The sequence below is a fragment of the Quercus suber genome, unplaced genomic scaffold (assembly GCF_002906115.3).
Source record: "Quercus suber isolate HL8 unplaced genomic scaffold, Cork oak 2.0 scaffold_153, whole genome shotgun sequence".
NCBI classification, from domain to species: Eukaryota; Viridiplantae; Streptophyta; class Magnoliopsida; order Fagales; family Fagaceae; genus Quercus; species Quercus suber.
Window position 1 is genome coordinate 1,008,650 of NW_027069614.1, and position 27,096 is coordinate 1,035,745.

General features: G+C 39.0%; 3 protein-coding genes and 1 long non-coding RNA gene across 4 annotated transcripts; 2 read left to right on the forward strand and 2 right to left on the reverse strand.

Moving 5' to 3' along the window:
- Positions 1–4,887: 4,887 nt before the first annotated feature.
- On the reverse strand, positions 4,888–5,733 carry LOC136069139 (uncharacterized). Its single transcript, XM_065777345.1, has one exon. The coding sequence runs from the start codon at positions 5,731–5,733 to the stop codon at positions 4,888–4,890; it is 846 nt and encodes a 281-aa protein (XP_065633417.1).
- Positions 5,734–11,014: 5,281 nt separating this feature from the next.
- On the forward strand, positions 11,015–12,420 carry LOC136069140 (uncharacterized protein At4g08330, chloroplastic-like). The gene is given in 2 exon segments (XM_065777346.1): positions 11,015–11,241; positions 11,243–12,420. Coding segments are annotated over 2 exon segments (384 nt in total). The 3' UTR covers positions 11,400–12,420.
- Positions 12,421–17,040: 4,620 nt separating this feature from the next.
- LOC112007146 (uncharacterized) lies at positions 17,041–19,018 on the reverse strand. Its single transcript, XR_002882436.2, has 3 exons — positions 18,694–19,018; positions 18,553–18,597; positions 17,041–17,645 (listed from the first exon to the last, which is right to left on the reverse strand). It is a non-coding gene; the product is annotated as an uncharacterized LOC112007146 (long non-coding RNA).
- A 5,364-nt stretch (positions 19,019–24,382) lies between these two features.
- Positions 24,383–24,898, forward strand: LOC112007132 (uncharacterized). The gene has a single exon (XM_024039433.1). It carries the CDS (start codon positions 24,383–24,385, stop codon positions 24,896–24,898), a length of 516 nt encoding a protein of 171 aa, XP_023895201.1.
- Positions 24,899–27,096: the final 2,198 nt, after the last annotated feature.

The following is a 27,096-nucleotide window of genomic DNA, read 5'->3' on the forward strand; positions in this document are numbered from 1 at the left end:
AGCCTGTCGTTAGCTTGATGATCAGAGGGGCTAAGACGGTCACCTCTGTGAAACATGGGGCCGGTAAGGGCCTAATGATCGGTTCGTCCTCAAGCAAGAAGAAGCCATCCGTTCTACTCCACGAAGACTCCAAGTACACCCTTGAGAGGCTCTCGTCCATCATAACAACTGAGGACTATGAGGACTTAGGTAGCCACTTGACGGAGGCGATGGTAGAGACAACCCTTTTTAGCATCGCTCAGGTAACTCATTTGTCGTCATATTGTCCGTCCTGTCCCCTTTTTTTTTTTATTTATTTTTTATTATTATTATTAAATTTAACTTATGTTTCCTTCCATGCCATGATTATGATGAAGGGGATGATGGGACGGTGTCTAAACCTTGAGACGACCTTAGGCCGTGTTCATGAGAAGTCTAAGGTGACGGAGGACGAGTTACTCGAGTTGAAAACCTGGAAGGTTGTCCAAGAGCAGAAACTTAAAATGGCTGAAATAGCTAGGGATGAATGTATCAAGCTGATGGAGGACTTGAAGAAAGCTCTCGAGGAAAAAGACAAGGAAATCCGTCAAGCTAAGGAGGTCGCGATACAGGAGTATCGTGACTCCGACGCCCTAATTACAGGAGTATCGTGACTCCGACGCCCTAATTACAGGAGTATCGTGACTCCGTCGTTATATTATTATTATTATTATTATTATTATTATTATTATTTATTTTTTTTACCTGACCTTGTTTCTATTTTGACTCGATCTGTTTACTTGTTTGATACTTCGTTCGTAGAATTCCGTCCACTTTATGGGTATATCCGTCCATTTTATATTCCGTCCACTTTGTGGATCTTATTTATATTCGTCCACCATGTGGACTTGGAATTTTTCATCCTTTTTGGGATGATCCATCCATATTGTGGAAATAGTTACTCGTCTACTTTTGGACATAGTGTTTTCATCCTCATGGGATGATCCATCCACTTGGTGGATCTTTATTTATTTCCTTCCATTTTTGAACTTTGGGTTTTCATCCTTTTGGGATGATCCGTCCACATTGTGGATTTAGTTATACCCGTCCTCTTTTGGACTTATTACTTTTCATCCTCTTGGGATGATTCGCCCATCTCGTGGACTTAGTTATATTCGTCCATTTTTAGACTTTGGGGGGATGACCTGTCCCTCTAATGGACCTATGCCCGTCCATTTTTGGACCTAGAGTTGTCATCCTCTTGAGATGATTCGTCCATTTTGTGGACTCAGTTTATACCCGACCAACATTGGACTTTGTAAATTCATCCCATTGGGATGGCCTGTCCACTTTGTGGACTTAGTTTATACCCGTCCAATATTGGATTTTGTAAATTCATCCTCTTGGGATGGTCCGTCCAGTTTGTGGACTTAGTTTATACCCATCCAATATTGGACTTTGTAAATTCATCCGATTGGGATGGTCCGTCCACTTTGTGGACTTAGTTTATACCCGTCCAATATTGGATTTTGTAAATTCATCCCCTTGGGATGGTTCGTCCACTTTGTGGAGTTAGTTTATACCCGTCCAATATTGGACTTTGTAAATTCATCCCCTTCGGATGGTCCGTCCACTTTGTGGACTTAATTTATACTCGTCCAATATTGGACTTTGTAAATTCGTCCCCTTGGGATGGTCCGTCCACTTTGTGGACTTAGTTTATACCCGTCCGGTATTGGACTTTGGTAAATTAAGTAGAAAAAACACAATCTTGTCAGAATATTTTTCTTATTGAAAGAAAACCATGTAAAAAAGTACCTACCCCCTTGGGCTTAAAAAGGCACTTGTAGAAAGAATTGTTCGAAATAAAGACTAGCGATAGCAAAACTAAATAATAGAAAAAATTGTTCGACGTAAAAACTAATAAAACTCAATAATAAACTGGAAACTGGGAAGCGTCGGTGCTCTTCATGTCGTCTCTACTGGTAGTATCTCCGTAGGTGCTCCGTGTTCCATGCGTACTGCAGCTTCCGTCCATCTAGAGTTTCAAGGTGGTAGGTCCCTTTCCTTTGCCATGATGAGATCCTATATGGTCCTTCCCAGTTGGGGCCGAGCTTTCCTTGTGAAGGATCTCTAGCAGCTCACATTACCTTCTGTAGCACAAGATCTCTGATTTGAAAGTCTTTATGTCTGACATTGGAGTTGTAGTATTTTGCCATGAGGTTCTGGTATCGTGCCGACCTCTGCTCTGCTGTAGCCCGGACTTCGTCCACCAGGTCTAGCTGAAGCCACAAAGCCTCTTCGTTCTTTTCCTTATTGTAGTTTTCCTCTTGATAGCTCGTAAGTCCTACCTCCGCAAGAATGACAGCCTCACTTCCGTATGCTAGTTTAAACGGTGTTTCTCCAGTTGGTGTTCTTGCTGTAGTACGATATGCCCATAAGACGCTTAGTAGTTCATCAAGCCATATTCCCTTAGCCCCCTCGAGCCGGGTCTTGATGATCTTGAGTAAGGACCGGTTCGTGACTTCGACTTGCGCATTGGCCTGTGGGTGTGTGGGCGACGAGTAGTGATTCTTAATACCCAGCTCCGAACAGAAGTCCCTGAATGCACTGTTGTCAAACTGCTTTCCATTGTCGGAGACAAGCACTCTGGGTATCCTGTACCTGCATATGATATTTCTCCATACAAAACTGCGGATGTTCTTCTCCGTGATAGTAGCTAGGGCTTCTGCTTCCACCCACTTAGTAAAGTAGTCGATACCAACTACCAAAAATTTTAGCTTCCTTGTTACTGTTGGGAAGAGGCCCATGATGTCTAGTCCCCATTGGGCGAATGGCCAAGGTGCCGTCATGGGTGTCAGCTCCTCAGTTGGTTGCCTGATCAGATTACTGAATCTCTGACATTTGTTGCAAGTCTTAACGTAAGCTTGTTCGTCATTTTGCATTGTAGGCCAATAGTACCCTGCTCGGATCAATTTGTGCACTAAAGACCGTGCTCCTGAATGGTTTCCACAGATACCCTCATGGACTTCTCTCATTATGTAGTCTGCTTCCTCATGACCCAAACATCTCAGGTACGGTCGTGAGAATCCCATTTTGTATAAGACATCATTGAGCACAAATTGCGAGGCTTGGACTTTCAGTTTCCTGGTTGTGTCTTTTCCGTCTGGTAGTGTGCCCGTCTTCAAGTATGCTATTAACAGTGTAGTCCAATTATTCTCAGGATTCACCTCCTGCACTTTTGTTTCGTCATCAATAATTGAGGAAACTTGGACAAACGATAATACCTGATCGGGGACTAGCATAAATTCTGCAGAGGCTGCTTTTGCCAGACGGTCGGCACAATCGTTCTCCTCCTTTAGGGATTTGAACGAATCTGACTTCGAGGCTGTCGATCCGATTCTTGACTTTTTCCAGGTACTTCTTCATCCTTTCATTTTTGCACTCGTAGACACCATTAATCTGACTTGTTATTACTTGGGAATCGCAATGTAGGACCATGTTTTCAGCACCTGCTGCCTTTGTGAGGTCTAATCCCGCCACCAATGCTTCATATTTGGTCTCGTTGTTGGTTGTTGGGAAGTCCAGTCAAATCATGCACTCGATTTTATCTCCGTCAGGGGTTTGGATCACCACACCGGCACCTCCAACTTGCCTGTTTGAAGATTCATCTGTGTGGATGCTCCATTGTCTGGGGGTGTCTACCTTCTTACCTTCTAATTGAGTATATTCAGCGATGAAGTCTGCCACAGCTTGCCCCTTTATTACAGTTCACGGGTGGTACTGTATATCAAACTCGCTTAGCTTTATTGCCTACAGAGCCATTCGTCCGGTAGCCTCAGGGCTGCTCATGGCTCTTTTTAGAGGTTGATCCGTCAAGACTATGATGGTATGTGCCTGGAAGTACGGCTTGAGTTTCCGGGTTGCGGTTACCAGTGCGAAGGCCAACTTCTCCATCTGGGGTACCTCTTTTCTGCCCCCCGAAAACCCCTACTTATGAAATAGACGGGTTGTTGAAATCCTTCCTCTTCTCTTACGAAGGCCACGTTGACCGCCACTTGCGAAACCGCTATGTAGAGGTAGAGTTCTTCCCCTGGTTTGGATGGGCTGAGCAATGGTGGTGAGGCAAGGTATTTCTTCAGGTCTTCAAATGCCATTTGGCACTCGTCTGTCCACTTGAACGATTTTCTCAGGGTGCGGAAGAATGGTAGACATCTGTCTGTTGCTTTAGAGATGAACCTGTTTAAGGCTGCAAGTTTGCCATTCAAGCTTTGCACCTCTTTCACCATCCTCGGTGGTTCTAACTCCATGATAGCCCATATCTTCTCCGGGTTGACCTCTATACCTCTTTGGGATACCATGAATCCCAAGAATTTCCCCGCCGTTACTCCAAACACGCACTTGCTTGGATTCAGCTTCATGTTGTAGACCGAAGGGTGTCGAATGTCTCTTGGAGGTCATCTAGGTGGTCATTTTTGCGCAGGCTAACATGTCATCAACGTACACTTGTACGTTCCTCCCAATCTGGTGCATGAACATTTTGTTCATTAGTCTCTGGTACATTGCCCCCGCGTTCTTGAGTCCGAATGGCATCACCTTATAACAAAAAAGTCCTTGGCTGGTGACAAAGGAAGTTTTCTCTTGATTAGCTTCCTTCATCTTGATTTGATTGTAGCCTGAAAAGGTGTCCATGAAGCTTAGGAGTTGGTGTCTGGCCGTTGAGTCTACCAGAGTATCTATCCAAGGGAGGGGGTATCTATCCTTCAGGCACGCCCTGTTGAGGTCTGTGAAATAGACACATATTCGCCACTTCCCGTTAGCCTTCTTGACCATGACTACGTTTGCCAACCAGTCTGGGTAATATACTTCTTGAATAAAATCCGCTTCCAGTAATTTCCTGACCTCTTCCACTATCGCTTTGTCTCGTTCCTAGGCGAACACTCGCTTTTTCTGTCGGATGGGTAAGGATGCTGGGTTCACGTTAAGCTTGTGAACCATGACGGAGGGATCAATCCCGGGCATGTCCTCGTGGCTCCACGCGAATAAGTCTTGGTTCATCTTGAGGAATGCTGCGAGGGCTTGACGTTTTTGCTGGCTAGTCGACGTCCCCATCCTAGTCGTCCGTTCAGGCCTTGATTCATCGAGTACCATCTCTTCCAATTCTTCAATCGGCTCCGCTATGGTTTGTTGCTCTTCTATACACATAGTCTGCTGGTGATTTTCCATTTCTAGCATGGCAATGTAGCATTCACAGGCGGTCATTTGGTCTCCTCGCAACTCCCTAATCCTATAATCTGTAGGGAACTTGATCATTAGGTGGTATGTCGATGTTGTCACTTTCCACGAGTTAAGTGTAGGTCGTCCGAGAATACCATTGTAAGCGGATGAACAATCAACCACAAGGAATGCTACGTCCTTCGTGATCTGCCATGGATAATCACCCACCGTCATCGAGAACGTGATCGAGCCTAACGGGAATACCCTTGTTCCTCCAAAACCGGCTAGCGGAGCATTCGTTGGTATCAATCGCGTTTTGTCAATCCCCATTTGTTGGAATGCTGGATAGTATAGGATGTCAGCCGAGCTGCCGTTGTCGATTAACACTCGACGAACATTGTAGTCCCCCACACGTATGCTGACAACTAGTGCGTCGTCGTGTGGGTGGTGAAGTCTTCTTGCATCTTCTTCAGAGAACCTAATGATGGGGCTTTCCCTCCGTGCTATCTGAGGTATGGAGCCCGTTAGCTGGACATTTTGAACCATCCTAAGGTACATCTTTCGAGCTTTCTTGGAGGAGCCAGTAGTTGCGGTTCCCCCTATAATTATCCTTATGTCTCAGATGGGGGGTCTAGGACGCTCATTATCCTGTCGGGGGGCCTGCTCTTGAGGATTTGGATCCACTCTCTCCTTGCTGACGAATTTTTGCAACTTCCCTTGTCTAATAAGGGCTTCAATTTGTTGTTTTAAGTCGTAGCAATCAGCCGTGTCGTGACCATGATCATGGTGGAAGCGGCAATACTTGTCTCTAGGTCGCTTGTTTGGATCGCTCTTCAGCTTCCCTGGAAATGTCAGTGCCCCCTCATCCTTGATTTGCATTAGGACTTGGTCTATTGGGGTGTTCAGTGGTGTGAAGCTTGTGAACCTTCCTCCCTAGGGTTTAGGGCGCCTTTCGTCCCTTCTGTCTCCCGTCCTTGGTCTCTTCTGCCCTTAGTCCTGTCGTGCATCTCCCTGTTGCTCTCTCTTCCTCAGTTTTTCCTCCCGAGCCAGTAGTGTGTCTTCCGCGTTCATGTACTTAGTGGCCCTGTAAAGTACTTTTGACATGGTCTTCGGGTCGTTTTTGTATAGTGAGAAAAAAAGCGTACTCTTTCGCAACTCGTTTGTGAAGGCTGCTGCCAATACTTGTCGTCGGCTTCATCGATCGAAAGCGCTTCCTTATTGAAGCGGGTTATGTAGGATCTCAGTGTCTCGTCCTCCCTCTTCCTGATGCTCATCAAGCATGCCGTGGACTTCTTATATCTGTGTCCCCCAATAAAGTGTGTAGTGAACTGAGTGCTTAGCTCCTTGAAAGTGCTGATGGAGTTCAGCGTTAATCGGCTGAACCATACCCTTGCGGGGCCCTTCAGCATTGTAGGGAAGGCCCTACACATGATTTCATCCGCTATCCCTTGAAGGTGTATCAAGGTCTTGAAGGTCTCTAGGTGATCTAGAGGGTCTTTCACTCCGTCATAACTGTCTATATGCGGCATGCGAAATTTATATGGTAAGGGGAAGGAATTGACAGCTGCAGTGAATGGCGAGTCGGTGCGATTTACTAGATCGTCAAGATCGCTGGATACCCATCCTTTGAGGGCATTCATCATGACCTCCATTTGTTCCTTTATTGCCTGTATCTCCGTGGCAATGTGTGGTTGAGTTGTATCCGTGAGGGATGGCATGCTCAAATTTTGACGTTCCGGTCTACTCGGAGCATTACTGCCCTCTGGCCCTTCTCGCTCTCTTCTATCAGCACTGGTGCCTTCTTGGTCCTGCTCTTGAGTGTCGTGATCTGCATTTTTCTGGCGTAACTGTTCCTCCAGATCATGGTTCTGCTTAGTAAGGCGCTTTACGGCGGCGGCCAAGGTCTGTACCTGCCTTTCGAGGGCCGTTGCGCAAGTTTCGTCTCCCTGAACGTTGTTCGTTGTTGCCATTGAGTGAGTCAGCACCATGCAACTCTTTTTTCTGGAAAGTGTTTACTATGGCTTACAAACCAAAAAACGTTGTTTCGTTTCCCACAGACGGCGCCAACTGATGATGTTAAAAATATCACCAGTGAGTCACACGATGCTTGCACACTCGAAACGACACCTGCATAAAGAAAAGGGAAGGTCAAATACCCTCTGAAGGTCAAGTTAGAGCCTTTTAAAACTCTAGAGTGCTAGAGAGGTCGTAATTATGCGTACCTTGATTTGTGAGGGTATTGGAGCCTTTATAGTAGTCAAATGTTGACCTCTTTTCCTCGGAGTCGAATTCCTTTCCATATAGGAATCCTAAACGTGATGGACAAATCTTTTCCATATAGAGAAGATCTTCATCAATATACGTAACCTCTGGAATCCTCCTCGCATTAGGATTATGTTTCCCTTAGGATTCTATGGTGTGTGTCGCAAGTATTCCTATTTAGGGTTTCTATCTAACCCATGGCCAATCAATCCGTCTATACTCCATCTATTCATCACGGATCTGTCCTCAACGGGTCTTGCACACAATAGGCTCGTCTATTTTATAGCCCATGAACAGTGAACAGCTCGACCCACTATACTAGGATCTGTCGCCATACATTTTTCCCTCTTCAAATGGCAACCTTGTTTTCGTAGTACAATTCGTATTAAGATCTGTTAATATGTTTTAGCTGGTTACCTCTCAAAAAAGTTGTCTCCATTGATCTAAAATTTGCCATTGTTGATGAATAAGAAATGGTTGTTTGTTTCTTGGTCTTCTAGAAAGCAAGGTTTTTATCTCTCTTCATTTTTTTTTTTGAGGAAATTCTAGTAAACAAGTGATTTTTACCAAGTAGTAATTGGTTTACGAGTGTCCCTACAATTAGCCCACTCTGTGTCATAACATGCATGCAATTGGATTAACTATCAAATGTCATGAAATTCTTTGGCCCGGTGTTTTTTTTTTGGTCATAATAATAGAATTTCCTATTTGGATTTTATCATTTTTTGTACTAAAATATTCTTATACATATTCTTAAACTCTCTAAAATACCCCTTATTTTCTATCAAATCATGTCTAAATTTGGGTCTTTAGCATAAAACAACACCGCTTCTATGTCTTCTTTCTTATTTCTTTTGAACTACAAGCTTGATAGTTGCAATGTTCTTGATAAGTTTCAACAAATTTCTATATTGGGTTAGTCTTCCTCAACACTTCCCCTGGAGTTGGTGTCGATATTCGTGATAGCGAATTGAAAATTAAAAAAAAAAAATTGTGGAAATCAAGTTCCATTCGAAGAATCGAGTTCCTTGAAAATATTCAAGTGGAGCTTGAGTTCCTTGAACTCAAGTTCTTTGAATGGAACTCGAGTTCATGGAACTCAAGTTCTAGAATTTTTTTTTTCCCTAAGTCCAAGTTCGCTATAACTCGATTGTCCAAAAATTGAGTTTTACGTTTAAAACTCAATTTTCTAAAAATTGAGTTTTAAAATAGAGGCATATCCCTAAATAGTTTCAGACATAGGACATTTTGTTAGAAAGTTTTGACACTCCTCAAATGAAGTGTCCGTGCATCATAGGTTTTAGCTAGATGACCTCACAAAAAAGTTGTTGCCATTGATCTAAATTCTACCACAGCTAAGCTAATGAATGAGAGATTTTTTTTTCTTGGTTTTCTAGGAAACAAGTGATTTACCAAGTAGTATGCTTTATCCAGTAATTGATTTACGAGTGTCCCGGTATTTAGCTAAAGTTGTGTCATTATATGCTTGCAATTGGATTGAACCATCAAATGTCATGAATTTCCTTGGCTTGGTGTTTGTTTTTTTGGCTTGGTAATTATGGTTAAGTATATCAGTTTATCCAATTAGTCGACGGTAGGATGAGGGATTTGGAATGGGTCTCCATCACCTCATTGAGCGACAAAGTTTGCTCCATTGGGACTTAGATCTAAAAGTTTTAAAAGAAATTTTGCAAATAGATGTAAAATACTCCAATTAATGTACTTATTATATAAAAAGACTTGATTTTTTTCCAAATGCATATTTCGCTTACTCATTACTAACAATACTTGTTATAATTGCAAATGTAGAAAGAAGTTTTTCAAATTAAAAGTAGTAAAATTCTATTTAAGGTCGAATATCTCACATGAAACTAATGAAAGATTAACTGGATTAACTATAATATCAACAAAAAAGAAATGTTAGTATAACTTGAATATAAAAATTTAAGTAGTAATTTTGTATCTCAAAAAGTTAGAAAATTAGATTTTAAATAAAAAATAAAAAATATTTTTTAATTAATATTTAAATATAAAAAAGTTTCCACTTTTGCTCAAAATTTGTTAAGCTGACTTTTGAAAATGACCACAAAATATAGAGATCAAAATGATAATTTCACTTTTATAAAAATATACACTTCATTCTCAACCAAACAAAAAAACTTTATATTTATAAATTAAGCCTATTTTGTGTAGATTAAAAACTTGTTTGATTGGTTACTATTTAACAAAATGGAAAAACCTCTGTTGTTGAAACTGACTTTTCATCAGGTGAGGTGAGGTGAGGTGACATCTATCTTTTGTAAAATTGGGCTGAATTTGATCATAGACACTGCTGTGATTTTCGACCATTAATATGGTAGGATGCTAAGAAATATATATATATATATATATATTTTGTTGAGAAACAAACACACACAAGAGAGAGGGAAAGGGCTAAGAAATATATTTGGTTATTGCATTTGAATGCATTTTATTCGTTTTTATTGAAATTAGGTGTTCTCAATTGATGTAACAGAAATACACTACATAAATAATAAAATTAAAAATTTATGCCGAAATCCATTATCAACGACATGAATTAAGAATTAAAATCCTTGATCAATCCTCAAAAATTGTACTCTTAGAGCTTCACAAGCTCAAACATAAACCCTCACCAACATGGATCAACAAATTCTTAACTCACAATCTACTCACCATATGTATTTAGGTCAAATAGGATTTCTTGGTGTTTCCAATGGAGATGTCTAGAGTTTGAATTTCTCCTTTCCACTTGAAATGTATCTAAAAAAAAAAAAAACTTATCCATGGGCATCTTTTGACTTTCAGCTTCCAAACACAAACATCGGATGCTAATGCATGCATCTTTAAACCTCATAAGAAATATAACACTACCCTTATAATGAAGAAGACCAACTTATGTTGAAGTCAATGAAATAGGAGTTTGAGCCAAATTTTAAGGAAAAACAAGCTACTTTTTTCACAAGGAAAATATTTTCTTTTACTCAAAGAAAAATCTTTTTAATAATAAATTTAAATGGGAGTTCGAGGCAATTTTTAATAAATCTTCACCTTGGGTTAAATTCCATCAAACTCATTCTCTAAGAAGTTTCATTATTAGGATTAAAATCTTGAGGCCTACACCGCTTGTTAGGATCTTGGGTGTGTGAGAATTGAGAGTTAACATAATTGATTCATCATGTTGGACAGCATCAATGCTTATCAACTTAATCACTCACTTTTGTCACTACTACATGAAAAAAGAAAAAAGACAAATAGAACAAACATTTTAGGGAGGTTTCTAGTAATACAATTGACCTATCCTACAAAATAAATATCACTTTTCCTGAGGTTATGGTAACTTTATCTATTGTCTCTATGAGATTCTGCAGGTTTGATCAGTTTTTGAATTTTTGATCACCTTATTTTTAATAACACTTAATTTATGATAAAAAGCCTTCTGTTGATTTTCCTGTAGTTTTGGTGTCTTTTGTCTTTGTTTTATTGGTTGTATATGCAAAATAAATGTAAAGATGCTTCTTTACACCTTATAAAAAAAAAGATGCTTCTTTACATGGCAATGACATTACAGTCACTTTTATGCAGCTGTGGTTCTTGTGGGTATGAGCTGAACCTAAGCTCTTGCAATCGGTACACCTCAACCATTGGTTCTAAATATGAAAAATCTATAAAGAGAGGGATCATTTCTTTCTTTAACATTGATGAGAGCAGATTTACTCAGGTTGATGAAATCCAGTGTATACCCTACTTTTCTAAGAACTCTTGGGGCTTGTTCCGTCGGAGAACTTCTTTGCCGCAAGTGTGGTAACGATATTGGAATTGCTTACAATGATTTTACATCATCCCAGCGACTTGTATCAGATTCTTCCTCAGGCAATGAAGTCTCAAGTTGTAGAAAATATAATGTTAAAATCCGAGCCTTACAGCCCTCATCTTCTGAGTAATCTGCCACTCAAATTTACACGTGATGTACTCGAGCAAGCTTGTTTTATATGCTCTTTTTCCCATCAAGGAAACACCTGCAACACCAAAAAGGCAAGAATTCATCTAAAGGTGTCTTCCTTCTGTAATTGGTTGGTGTTTTGCCTTTCTTATCTATGTAGTTGTACATAATAGTTTCCAAAACTGTTTTATAAGAAAATTGTTGTTTGAACTGAAAGGGTTTTTTTTTTTTTTTTTTTTTTTTTTTTTTTTTTTTTTTTTTTTTTTTTTTTTTTTTTGAGAAAGAAGGTCGAAACCTTTAATATTAAAGGAGGCCATTTAAGTCGGCCTGAAGTACATGATCTGGTGGTACATCCTCCATCCAAACTTGCATTTGAGATAAAGAAACTGCCCTTCTCGCTAAAAAGTGAGCTACAGTATTACAATGCCTACGAACATGAGAGTATTGTATTTTTGAAAAACAAGAGGCAAGGTATTGAATGTCTGTTATCAAGTGCCCAAAATTTGATAGTGTGAGAGTTATTTTCCAAGGCTGAGAGGAGAATCTGCAAGTCACCTTCCAATATGATCTGCTAAAATCCAGTCTCCAGTGTGAGTTCTAAGGCCCTCCTTGCTGCCATAGCTTCCACTTCAATAGCTGTAAAAGGGAGTGTGGTTTTTGCGAGAGGGAGACCATAACTTGACCCTCCTCATTGCGTATAACCACTCCCATACTTGCAGTGTTTGCTTCTGTAAACAGGGTGCCGTCGAAGTTCACTTTGTAGGTGTTTTGATCCGTAGCTTGCCATCTGGTAGGTGGACGACCTACTGTGGTAGCGAAGGAGGAGTTATTGAGCTTGAAGTCCCGTATTCGATCCAGTGACTGAGAAAGCAGTTCGTCAAGTGAGGTAGCAACTTTTCCAAGGCAAAGATTATTTCTCCGATTCCAAATTGCCGACGCCACCATGGAGAATAATTCCGGGTTCCTGTTATATGCAAAAACACAACCTATTAGATCAATAAAGGACGTAGCCTGTTTGAGGCTACTGTGATTCCAGTGTTTAGTTTTACTCCACAGGTCTTGTAGTTTCGGGCATTGGTACAAAGCATGGATCACATCTTCCTTTTGTTCTTTGCAGTGCTCACATCGATCTTTATTGATTATTTTCCGCTTCATCAGGTTCGTCTTTGTAGGTAAAGAATTTTTTGACGCGCGCCAAACAAAATTTTTTACCTTACTCGGAACTTGCAAACTCTAGATAGCTTTCCATAGTGGCTTCAAGTAATCAAGATCGGATTGGCCAGGTTGGGAGTTCTGAAACTCTTTTTGCAGGAAGGTATAACCAAACTTCACTGTGTATTCCTCGGTTGGAGTGAAAGGCCACGTGAGTGTGTTTGTTTGGACCGTGTGGCATAAGGGAATTTTTTTAATTATCTCAGATTCAAAACTAAACAAGTTTGCACTCAAAGCTTCTTCCTTCCATGATCTGCGGTCACTGTCAATAAGGGAGCTGACTTTTGCATTTGTCAAAGCTCCTGTACAGGGGGATACAATTTTTGGGGAGTGTTTCACCGGAAGACAGCGATCACCCCAAATTGACACCGATCTGCCATCCCCAATTCTCCAAACCGCGCCTCGTTGTATCACATCTCTGCCCTTAATGATGCTTTTCCACGCATGTGAGGCTGAACTTGGGTTTGTGGCCTCCATAATTGTACAATGTGGAAAAAACTTGGCCTTAAAAACTTTATAAAATAAGGAGGATTTATCATGTAAGAGGCGCCAAGTTTGTTTTGCCAGGAGGGCATCATTGAACCTTGAAAGGTCTTTAAACCCCATTCTCCCTTGTATCTTCGGTTTACAAAGTTCTTCCCATTTTGTCCAGTGAACCTTTCGGCCTTCCCCTCTTTGTTCCCAAAATATTTTTCGGACCAGAGTCTCAATATCATGGCACAAACCAATTGGTTATTTGAAGCATGACATCGCATACGTGGGTAGTGCTTGGGCCACTGCCTTGATTAAAATTTCCCTACCGGCTTGGGATAATAATTTACCCTCCCACCCTTGCAACTTTTTCCACACCCTTTGCTTGATGTTATCAAACTCTCTTTCTTTTTTTGACCAATGAAAGAAGGCAGTTCTAAATATTTTTCATATTGTTGAACCACCTGTACTCCAAGAGCCATTTTAATTGTATCTTGCATATCTTGAGAAGTTGATTTTCTAAAGAAGAGAGTTGTTTTGTCTCTATTTATCTGTTGCCCAGAGGCATTTTCATACGTGGCTAAAACCTCCAATAACTTTTAACACTCGCTTTCTTTTGCCCTGCAAAAAAGAAGACTATCATCTGCAAAGAGAAGATGGGTTAGTCTTGGGCCATTCCGGCAAATAGAAACCCCCTTTATGTGACCCATTGTTTCTGCTTTTTTTAACAGCCCATGGAAGCCCTCCGTATACAATAAGAATAAATATGGGGAGAGGGGGTCGCCTTGTCTAAGTCCTCGAGTAGGTGTAATATGCCCTTGAGGTTCCCCATTAATCAAGACCGAGTAGGTGGCGGTAGAGATGCACATCATCATCAGCTTTACCCAGTCTTCTGTAAAACCCATTTTTCCCATCAACTTTTCCATATATTGCCATTCCACCCTATCATAGGCCTTGCTCATGTCTAACTTCAAAGCCATGTACCCTGTATTACCCGAGGAGTGATTCCTCATATAATGTAATGTCTCGAAAGCAACCATAACATTATAACCAAACTTCACTGTGTATTCCTCGGTTGGAGTGAAAGGCCACGTGAGTGTGTTTTTTGGACCGTCTGGCATAAGGGAATTTTTTTAATTATCTCAGATTCAAAACTAAACAAGTTTGCACTCAACGCTTCTTCCTTCCATGATCTGCGGTCACTGTCAATAAGGGAGCTGACTTTTGCATTTGTCAAAGCTCCTATACAGGGGGATACAATTTTTGGGGAGTGTTTCACCAGAAGCCAGCAATCACCCCAAATTGACACCGATCTGCCATCCCCAATTCTCCAACCGCGCCTCGTTGTATCACATCTCTGCCCTTAATGATGCTTTTCCACGTATATGAGGCTGAACTTGGGTTTGTGGCCTCCATAATTGTACAATGTGGAAAAAACTTGGCCTTAAAAACTTTATAAAATAAGGAGGATTTATCATGTAAGAGGTGCCAAGCTTGTTTTGCCAGGAGGGCATCATTGAACCTTGAAAGGTCTTTAAACCCCATTCCCCCTTGTATCTTCGGTTTACAAAGTTCTTCCCATTTTGTCCAGTGAACCTTTCGGCCTTCCCCTCTTTGTCCCCCAAAAAATTTTCGGACCAGAGCCTCAATATCATGGCACAAACCAATTGGTTATTTGAAGCATGACATCGCATACGTGGGTAGTGCTTGGGCCACTGCCTTGATTAAAATTTCCCTACCGGCTTGGGATAATAATTTACCCTCCCACCCTTGCAACTTTTTCCACACCCTTTGCTTGATGTTATCAAAACTCTCTTTCTTTTTTTGACCAATGAAAGAAGGCAGTCCTAAATATTTTTCATATTGTTGAACCACCTGTACTCTAAGAGCCATTTTAATTGTATCTTGCATATCTTGAGAAGTTGATTTGCCAAAGAAGAGAGTTGTTTTGTCTCTATTTATCTGTTGCCCAGAGGCATTTTCATACGTGGCTAAAACCTCCAATAACTTCTGACACTCGCTTTCTTTTGCCCTGCAAAAAAGAAGACTATCATCTGCAAAGAGAAGATGGGTTAGTCTTGGGCCATTCTGGCGAATAGAAACCCCCTTTATGTGACCCATTGTTTCTGCTTTTTTTAACAGCCCATGGAAGCCCTCCGTATACAATAAGAATAAATATGGGGAGAGGGGGTCGCCTTGTCTAAGTCCTCGAGTAGGTGTAATATGCCCTTGAGGTTCCCCATTAATCAAGACCGAGTAGGTGGCGGTAGAGATGCACATCATCATCAGCTTTACCCAGTCTTCTGCAAAACCCATTTTTCCCATCAACTTTTCCATATACTGCCATTTCACCCTATCATAGGCCTTGCTCATGTCTAACTTCAAAGCCATGTACCCTGTATTACCCGAGGAGTGATTCCTCATATAATGTAATGTCTCGAAAGCAACCATAACATTATCAGAGATTAAGCGGTCTATCATGAAAGCACTCTGCTGATCAGAAATAAGATGTGGCAGAATTTTTTTCCATTTGTTTGCCAAAACTGAAAGGGGTTTTGGTTGAGAAAATTTTGTGTAAGAAGTTTTCTACAGCTAAATTAAGAAAGTGGTGTGATATTTTCTAGAGGTTGAATGATTGATTTGAGTTTGCTGGGGCATCAGTATTATTGGTGTTTGCCTGTACATGTGTGCACGTGGGATGTGAAAATTAGTGGAACATCAGCTTTGGTTTTAGCCCCGCAGTTGAAATCACGTGAGAAATCTTGGATAATTTACATATAATTTGATCTAATTAATTTACTCGGTTAATTGAATTAATTAACTAAGGTCAATTTATAACCTGACATATAATATAATATGCATATATTATACTATGCATGTGACAGGTTGAGCAGCTCATTTCGGCCACATGCATAACCCGTGTAAAGCTTATCATACTTTCGAAGACAGTTAATTAAGAACCTAATTGCTTGCAGGGGATATTTTGTACTCGATATGATATTTAATTAGACCTATAAATATGAACCTTTAAAAAATTACGGTGAAAAAGCACCAAATACTAAATAATATTCTTTTTTTTTACTATCCTTCTCTCCTCTCCTGCTTTGAGTCAAAATCCTTGTTTTTTTAAGGACATCAATTTTTACTAGTTGAGTCAATTTTATATAAGACCGCAATTTTCTATTAAAGATTTCTTTATAAAAAATTTGATTGCAAATTGACATGATTTTTAATGGTGATGTTAACCGTGCACCAAATTTGTAGAGATTAATCTGTATGATACAAGTAGTCAATGGTTTCATCTCTTAAGTTTTTGTACGTTGGAGCCCCAAACACGGAACTCTACCCAAGTCTTTTGGTTTGAAATTGAATAGTTATCGGCACACAATTAAAAGCTCACAATTTCTTCCCTAGATCTTTTATTTAATTTGATTTGGAATTATTTCCACCACCCATTTCTGGTTATTTCACTTCGCTTTGTGGTCAAACATCCTAGCTTGTGTCAATCAAATCGTGTTTGTTGGGTGGTAAAGTTCCAATCATGACCAAAACAAATGTTCGAACTTTTGTAACTCTTATCAGATTCAGATGATTTATAAGCCAAAGATTCTGTCCAGGTACATAAAAGATGTGTAAAGTATATATAGGAGTAAAGTTCAAAGATTTAAATGGCAAAAAGTTTAGCGCCAATCTTCCTCTACCCACTTGTTTGAAAAAATTAAACTTTGTTGCGTAAATAGCACATTTGGATTCAAATCAATAACAAATTAACGAGCACAAACAAAAAACACTAAAATTTTGAAAAAAATTAAACTTTTTGTTGTGTAAATTGCACATTGGGATTCAAATCAATAACAAAATAACAAGCACAAAAATTTAGATGGTTCGACTATATTATTCGAGAAGTCTTTCATATTTTGCAAGTGGAATTTGGTCATCTATTATGTCTGGATGAAGAATTCAACTAACGATTATTGACATCATCAATAACATTTTAGTAATCTCTACTTCAAAATAAACATGAACCGACAGATATGGACCTTTTGGATAGACTTTCTAGAATTTTAAACTAGTAAGTTACATAATATTCATCATCACCAGAATTCAAAGATGAAAAGTAGGCCTTTGACAACGAGGAATAGATATAGCCATATAGGATAGGGTAGTGCACTTTCCCTTGCAATATATATAAACACCAAACTTTCGTTCTTGGTTTCAATATTATTTGCTCTTTATCCAATATGGAGTCTCCTACCATTCTCAAGTTCACAATTTCTCTCCCTTTCTTTTGTATGCTTTTGTTGTTTGCTTCGACAGTGAATCCTGTATTTGGTTTGAAAAGGTGCAACTTTCCAGCAATTTTTAACTTCGGTGACTCAAATTCTGACACTGGTGGATTGTCTGCTTCCCTTATAACAATGTTTACTGGCTTCTCTTCAAACTTGTTTTTGCCAAAAATCTTCAGTTGGGCAATCTGCTTTATGCTCACTGTGAAGCAGGTTACTCAGTACATATCTGATGAGCAAGGAGAGAGGTACCAATCTCCAAAGTTGTGAGAATGTCCCTGCAATATCAAAACCAAAGTATTTTAAAGATGTTAACAGTACTATAGAATGTGAAATAGATTATAACATAAAAAACTGATTATTGCAAAAAGTTACAAATTTTTCAATTCCAAAGTCCAAAGGCAAACCAAAGGGAAAAACACCCACAAATACAACCTCACCAAAATTTAGGCACTTAAAAGTATATAGAGTAGAAAGCCGCAACGTAAATGATTTAAAAAGAAAGTAAAATAAATAAAATTACAATCAAGGCAATGGTCGTGGAGGAGGACATAACGTGTGGGGACTGAAGTGCATCTAATCAATTATTGGGCAGAGGGAAAGAAAAAAGGGTTTGAAGGAGAGGTAGAGGGAAGTCAAGAGATTCAAATATAAGAAAATAGAATTAAAAAAAAAGAAAAAAGAAAAGGAAACAGGATTGTAAATAAAAAGGAAAGAACCCAAATTGATTGAAACAAAACAACCTAGGTGCGGCCTTTGTGTCATGAGCTGCTGGAGAAAACCCACCCTTTCACCAAATTCAGTCTAGCCTCCATGCCCTTATCTGCGGTATGTATCTCTCTGACTCTATTTCTCTTTGTTCGTGACTGTGTGTACCTTCTGAAGCAGACAACGAACAGAGCAGAGAAATATAACCCTAAACCAAAATCATCGTTAAGGCTGTGATTGAATGGAGCCGGAGATGGGTGATGCTGGACCAAAAACGTAACCCTAAACCAAAATCAAGGCTTCCAAAAGCCTAAATCATATTTAAAATTGAAAAAAAAAAACATTTTGATAGAGAATCCAAAAACCCAAATAAAAAAGAATCAAATTTAAACCTATCCAACAAAAAAAAACTCAATCAAAAGTAACGTTTCATACCCAAATCTTAAAAATAGGGAAAAAAAAAAAAAAACAATATACCAGTGCCGGTACTTCCGGTAGTCTAAGTCTGGCGAGGAACCCAAACTGCAATAAACATAAATCATAATTATCGCAAGATTTTGGTTTTCCTTTAAAAAAAAAAAAATCAAAGATCAAAGAAAGCAAAAAAAGAGAACTCACCCTGTAACAGAGTACCGCCGGTTGAGGGAAGCAATATTTTTGGTGGTCAGAGTCCGACGGTGGTGCTGGCCAGAGATATATCTCTCTCTTGCTAAACTCTGCCTCTTTCTCTATTCTCAATTTCATCTCTGTGTACCAGGCCGCATCGCCTCTTTCTCTGTTTCTCTCCGTGTCCCAGACTTCTTTGTATTTTAGGGTTTGCGTTTTTTTTTTTTTTTTTTTTTTTTTTTTTTTTTTTTTGTGATAAGCGGCTGGCATCTTATAGGGCTTGCGTTTTCTCTTTCTATTTTTTTTTTCTTTTGGATAAACGGGTGGGTGTCTGAAGGTGAGCCTCTCCAATGCACCGAGAGAAATTCTAAAGAATTAAATCTACACGTGTCTGCATTTAATAGTGGTCTTTTTTCCTAACGTGTCAACACCTCATAAAAGCTTCTGCTATTATATATAGTATTAGGTTAGATAACACCACCTTATGGGGAAACCTATTTTCACAAATCTGCTGCAAGGGCCTCCGATGGCCGGCTCATGATTGATTTCATGGGTATGTACCTCATTTCTTTTTAGTAAATTTATTTCTTATAAACTAAGAATTTTGGAATTAGATTCTCATAGTTACTATTGCATAAAAACCTTGTCCTTTCTTTATAAGCAAAAGTTGAGTAAGTGAGGTCGTTTAGTTATAATGTTAGTGTTAAACTGTTAATGATAGAAAGTATTGTGTTTTGTTCTATTAAATATTGCCCAAATAAAAAGAAAATTGGTCAAATAAAAAACATAGTATATTAATAGAGTTCGCACTACTAAGTAGGCGGTAGGCCCATGAATATCCATAGCCACTCATTTTCTCATTGATTGTCCTGCTTTATCCACATTAAAATGATAGAACAACCAAAGCGCCAAGGTAGAATCATGGGTTATATATGGTTCTTGTTAATGGATGTTGTTAAGGCATTTGTTAATATGTTATTTTAGAAAAGTTTTAATACTACTTTTATTAGAAATATAGAAGATTGTAAAATAAATCATTTGCATTTTTCTTTTCTTATAAAAAAATAGGGGTGGCATGGCAAAATCAACCTAAACTCATTTGCCCACTCAAACTCACTCACTTAAAATGAGATCTAAATCCACCCAATTATTAATTAGGTTAAATGGGTATTAACCTAATTAAACCCAATTAACATTAACGTTTATTGGGTTTTAACTAGGTAACCAATTAGACCCAACTCTAAAATATCCCAAAACCACTAAAAATGACCAAAATACCCCCCCTAAACCTAAAAAAGGACTAAAATACCTCCTAAACCTAAAAATGACCAAAATACTCCTAAAACCAAAATAGACCAAAATACCCCTTAAACCTAAAAATGACCGAAATACTCTCGAAACCTAAAAAATGACTGAAATACCCCCGTACAATTTGTATTAAGGTCTGTTAAGATGTTTTAGCTAGTGACCTCACAAAAAGTTTGTCGCCATTGATCTAGATTTTGCCATTGTTGATGAATGAGAAACGCTTGTTTGTTTCTTGGTCTTCTAGTAAGCAAGGTTCTTATCTTTCTTTTCTTTTTCCTTCTTTTGGTTTTTTTTTTTTTTTTTTTTTTTTTTTTTTTTTTTTTTTTTTTTTTTTTTTTTTTATTGTTGTTGTTGTTGTTGTTGTTGTTGTTGTTGTTGAGGAAATTCTAGTAAACTAGTGATTTACCAAGTAGTAATTGGTTTACGAGTGTCCCTACAGTTAGCACACTTTGTGTCATAATATGCCTGCAATTGGATTAAATTATCAGATGTAGTAAACAAGTGATTTTCTGTTTGGATTTTATCATTTTTCGTACTAAAATATCCATATACAGATTTTTGAACTCTCTAAGATACTCCTATTTTCTATCAGATTGTGTCTAAGTTTGGGATTTTAGCATAAAATGACACTGCTTCTATGTCTTCTTTCTTTATTTCTTTTGAACTACAAGCTTGATAGTTGCAATGTTCTTGATAAGTTTCAACAAATTTCTATATTGGGTTAGTCTTTCTCAACACTTCCCAAGGAGTTGGGGTCGATATTCATGATACCCAACTTGCAAAGAAGAAATTCAATTTGTGATTGTTAGAGTGTGAAAGCTCACTTAGTGTGTAAAACACTTGTGAATGTTTAGACCCCCAAAATCAAATTATCCAAAACAAGCTTATATTCAAACAATATATGTGCGGAATATGAAATATAAGCTATACCCAAATATGCAAAGTACTCTAAGCCATATTTTAATCACAACTTAGCAGTAATTAAAAGTAAAGAGTAAGGGATATAGAGAAGTAAACACAAGATAACACCAGCATGTGTTATCGAAGAGGAAACCGAAGAACTCGGTAAAAAATCTCTCCGCCTCCATTCTAGCGATAAAATGATCCACTAGAAAATTAGTTGGGATACATGAATAGCAATAGATCCTCCAAGCCTAATTTACCTAATGCACCGAAGCCCTCCAAGCTTTTTGCTTTAACAAGGTTACACCTAACATTGTCTTCTCTAACTTACCGGATCCTGTAATTAGTCCATTGCATCAACCAATATGAATTGGTTCTCTCTTGAATTTGGTATGAATTTGGTGAGGTAAAGATTTGGCTTAAGATCCTCTCATGGGTATGACAATGAAGAGGGAGAGAGTAGAAGAATTTGGAGAATCAAATGTATAAGATTGTGGATGAATTAATCTTGTTTTTCTCTAGGGTTTTTCTCGCAAAATTCTCTTTAGAAGCTCTCTACATTTCATGGGTATAAGAGTATTTATAGTAGGGTATGTGATGGAATGTGAAAAGTTAGTTTTCAGCAAAATAGGGTGCACTGGCAAGTCACTCACGACTAGGATGAGTTGCGAGTTCCAATCGCCAGTTAATAGAATGGTCAGACTGTACTTTTTTGTACTGTAGTGATTCGACTATCCTGACCTTTCAACTTCCTGCATTCTCCACACGTGTGCTACATTCTGGTGCGTCACCACTCACGAGTCAGTCGTGAGATCCAATTGCGAGTGTGTGAGACTGGGAAATTAGAGCCTCTCAAAAAAGAGAGATTTTAGGTGTACTTTTTAGGGCACCTTGATAGGCCAAAAACGCATTGATCCCTTGTAATGAATTAATTGATTAATTAGCCAAGTTTATTAATTAATCAAATTAACATGCAATTGCACGTGGCAGCAAAAACAAATAACCAATTAAACTAAGTATGCAACAGAAAATAAAATGACAAGGTGATTTGTTTACGAATGGGGAAAACATACACGGCAAAAACCCCACCGGGTGATTTTAAGGTCACCACTTCTGAGAATCCACTATTATCAAAACAAATGATTACAAGTAAAGGAATCCCAGTACCTTATACCAACCTACAATTGAACCCTTACCCTAATACCCAATTGGACTTATTCTGTAATGACAATCTCTTATTTTCAATGCATGGCTTCCAATACGTGACTAACCAATTGCGCGAATCCCAGTACGCGACTTGATCACCAACTTGAGAAGGATGTTGGCTGCAAAGTTCTTCAGTTCATCACACGATAAAGATCATGAAGTTGCTTGGTCACAAAATCCTATAGTGTACAAAACACAGTAGCTTTTTCAAGAACAGTGTACTGACCACCATCACTAGCATCCTTTTTCTCTTTGTTTTGTCTCTTAGATTGAGAAGAACTGGACTGTCTACGGTCCTTGTCGAAGCTCTTTGCATTGGCATTCTTCATGAACTTCTTGAATTGCTTGGTGATGTAGGACTTTATCTTAGAATCTTCATCATTAGAAGACTCATCAGTATCACTACTTTTAGCCTTCAATGCCATGCTCTTGCTCTTGCTTGATTTCTCGATCCTTGTCAAACCCAATTCATAGGTCTGCAGATTACCAACCAACTCTGTCAAAGGAATTTTGTCAATATCCTTTGATTCCTTAATGACAGTGATCTTGGCATGGAATCTCTCAGTTAGAGATCTGAGCACCTTTCTCATAATCTTGGGTTCAGGAATGGTTTTTCCAAGATTAAAAGCCGAGCTCACTATGTCCTTGAGCTTAGCATAGAACTCATCAAACGACTCATCCTCCTCCATCTTGATCTTTTCAAAGCTTGTAGTGAGCCTTTGAAGCTTTGAATCCTTGACAGCCTTAGTTCCTTCATAGGTTGTTCCTTAGTTCCTTCATAGGTTGTCTGGAGAATGGTTCATGCTTCCTTAGCAGTTTTAGTAGAGGATATCTTCTTGAATTCCTCATTCGTGACTGCACTGAATAGAGCATTCAATGCCCTGCTGTTGAAGTTTGCTGCCTTGATCTTAGCATCATCCCAATCGATCGGCGCTTCCGTTGGCTTAGTCTAGCCAATCTCTACAGCTTGCCACACATTCTCATCTAAAGACTGCAAGAAAGCTCTCATGCGTACTTTCCAGTATGTATAATTAGTGCCATAAAATAAAGGAGGTATAATAAGAGACTGTCATCTATCCATGACAAATAGGGGTCAATGGATCTCACAGCAAATATTAATCCTAATCAGATTATGCCTGCTTTGATACGACTTAATAGGCCAAAAACGCATTGACCCCTTGTATTAATTAATTGATTAATTAGCCAAATTTATTAATTAATCAAATTAACATGCAATTGTATGTGGCAGCAAAAACAAATCACCAATTAAACTAAGTATGCAACGGAAAATAGAATGACAAGGTGATTTGTTTAGGAATGGGGAAAACATATAAGGCAAAAACCCCACTGGGTGATTTTAAGGTCACCACTCTTGAGAATCCACTATTATCGAAACAAGTAGTTACAAGTAAAGGAATCCCAGTACCTTATACCAACCTACAATTAAACCCTTACCCCAATACCCAATTAGACTTGTTCTATAGTGACAATCTCTCTTTTTCAATGCACGGCTCTCAATACGTGACTAGCCATTTGCACGGATCCTAATATGCTACTTGATCACCAACTTGAGAAGGATGTCGGTTGCAAAGTTCTTCAGTTCTTCACACGATGAAGATCATAAAGTTGCTTGGTCATAAAACCCTATGGTGTACAAAACATAGCAACTTCTTTAGGAACAATGTATTGACCACCATCCCTAGCATGTGTCTTCCCTTTGTTTTGGCTCTTAGACTGAGAAGAACTGGACTGTCTATGGTCCTTGTCGAAGCCCTTTGCATTGGCATTCTTCATGAACTTCTTGAATTGCCTGGTGATGTAGGACTTTATCTTAGATTCTTCATCATTAAAAGACTTATTAGTATCACTGCTCTTAGCCTTCAATGCCATGCTCTTGCTCGATTTCCTGATCCTTGTTAAACCTAACTCATAGGTCTGCAGATTACCAACCAACTTTGTTAAAGGAATTTTGTCAATATCCTTTGATTCCTCAATGGTAGTAATCTTGGCATGGAATCTCTCGGGTAGAGATCTTAGCACATTTCTCAAAATCTTGGGTTTAAGAATGGTTTCCCTAAGATTAAAAGCCGAGTTCACTATGTCCTTGAGATTAGCATAGAACTCATCGAACGACTCATCCTCCTCCATTTTGATCTTTTCAAAGCTTGTAGTGAGCCTCTGAAGCTTTGAATCCTTGAAGCCTTAGTTCCTTTATAGGTTTTTCCTTAGTTCCTTCATAGGTTTGGATATTCCTTCATTCTCTAAACCATTCAGGTTTGAAGAAATGTGGCTCTCGGATCGTGGTTGCTCAGATATTGTAGAAGCTGTGTGGCTACCAAGAGAGAAAGGAGATGTTCATGATCACGTCATTCGTAAAATTGATAAATGTGGTAAAGAATTAAGAGTATGGAATAAGAATTGTTTTGGCAATGTTAGAATGGTGTTAAGTTGTAAGAGAAAGGAATTAAAAGAGGCTAAAAAAGTAGCCATGAGATTCGGAAGTTATCTACAAGTCAGAGAACTGAAGAAGGAAATAGCTGAGTTGGTTGATAAGGAAAATAGATTCTGGTTCCAAAGATCCAAAATCATGTGGGCAAAATTTGGAGACAGAAACTCAAAATTCTTTCATAGCCAAGCTTCACAAAGGAAGAGGAAAAACCTAATCTGGAACTTGAAGGACTCCAATGGCTGTGTGGTTGAGGATAATGAGGGGATAGCTGAATGTCTAGTGCAGTACTATCAGAACCTCCTCAGTTCAGTAAACCAGCAATTCTGTGCCTTAGCTACTGACTCAATTTAGACTGTGATTACTGAGGAGGTGAACTCCAAGCTCTCCTCCATATTTAATTGGCAATGACATTTCTAATACTGTGTTGCATTATCTTAATTCTGCCACTCTACCTGAACATCTCAATTACACTTTTATTACACTCATTCCAAAAAAGAAAAATCTTGAATTTGCATCTGAATTTAGACCAATCAGTTTGTGTAATGTTTTGTATAAAATTTTCTCAAAAGTTCTAGCTAATAGACTTAAGAAAATTTTGCCTAACATTATCACTGAGAATCAAAGTGCTTTCATTAAAAGTCATCTCATTTCTGACAATGTTCTAGTAGCTTTTAAGTCTTTACATAGTATGTAGAGACACACAGGGAAGGAAGGATATATGGCCATCAAACTTGACATAAGCAAAGCGTATGACAGAGTAGAGTGGACATATTTACAATCAGTCATGGAAAAAATGGGATTTACAGATCACTGGATTGGCCTCATGATGTTATGTGTCAAGACGGTGACCTATTCAATACTGGTGAATTGGGAACCCAAGGGCATGATCACACCAACAAGAGGCATCAGACAAGGCGATCCCCTCTCTCCTTTTTTATTCCTACTTTGTCCTGAAGGTCTTAATGGGCTTCTCAATAATGTAGCTCGCCAAGGACATATAAAGGGTTACTCTCTTTGTATAGTCCACAACTAACTCATCTTTTGTTTGCAGATGATAGCTTGTTGTTTTGTAGGGACACCATTGAGGAATGCCATTGAGTTTTAGACATATTGGATGTGTATGGGAAATGCTCAGGTCAACAGATTAAGTGTAGCAAGACAACAATCTTCTTCAGTAAATCTATAAAGGTTGATTCTAGAAATCAAATTAAGTTGGCATTAGGTCTTCCAGAAATTATTCAATATGAAAAGTACTTGGAGTTACCTTCATTGGTAGGTAGAAACAAAAAAGCAAGCTTTAATTATATAAAGGAAAGACTTCGTTCACAAGCTGGAAGGGAGATTTTAATTAAAGCAGTTGTCCAGGCTATTCCAACCTTCACCATGAGCTGCTTCAAACTCCCAGTAGGACTTTGTTTCAGAAATTAAGAGCCTAATACAAATGTTTTGGTGGGGACAGAAAGGAGAACGGAGGACAATTCATTGGGTGAAATGGGACACACTTTGTCTTCCAAAAAAAGAAGTTGGAATGGGTTTCAAGGATCTAGCCAATGTTAATGATGCACTCTTGGCTAAGCAAGCATGGAGATTACTTCATAATAAGGATTCCCTATTCTATAGAGTTTTCAAAATGAAGTTCTTTCCAAACTGTAGTATTTAGGAAGCTCAAGACTCTAGTTCTGGCTCACACACTTGGCATAGCATTTTAGAAGGAAGAGATGTCCTACTAAAAGGTGCAAGATGGAGGGTTGGGTGTGGAGAGGCTATTAGTATTTGGAACGATGCATGGTTACCATCACAGGAGCACCCACGAGTTCTTTCAAATATTGTACCAGGCTTTGAAGACAGTAGAGTTTCTGATCTCATCAACCCCAGTACAAGAACATGGGATGTGAATTTAGTGCACGATTTATTGTCACCGGAAGAAGCTACATTGGTTCTCAACATCCCTTTGAGCCATACCCTAGTAGAGGACAAAATCATTTGGCCTTTCAACCCCTCAGGTAGCTATAGGGTAAACTCCGGTTCCAAGTTCCTAGCCAAACTAAACTCTATGTTTGTTCTTGCAGGTAATTCGCAGCAACAAAATGGAGTTTGGAAGCTGATTTGGGGGCTCAATATTCCTAGCAAAGTGCAAAATTTCATGTGGAGGGTTTGTAAAGAAGCCATTCCAACTAAGCACAAACTATTGAAAAGGAAGATTCTAAATAAGGACAGATGTGAACAATGTGGGTTAGAGGCCGAAACAACTATCCATGCAGTATGGAATTGCTCCATGTTGGATGAAATTTGGGAAAGCACTCCAGGCTTTGAAGATCAAAGTCAACTTAGTGCTTCAAACATCACGGACCTGATCAACTTGGCTCATGAGAAAAGGAAGAACGTGGACCTCATGGCTATGGTGTTATGGACGATACGGCACCGGCGAAATCAACTCCGAGTAAGCTCAAACGTCTTCCCCAAAAACTAGGTCCTTCAACAAGGGTCGTAGGCCTTTACAACTTTCCAACAAAGCCAACAGTCCCTCATCAATCATGCAGCAACTACAA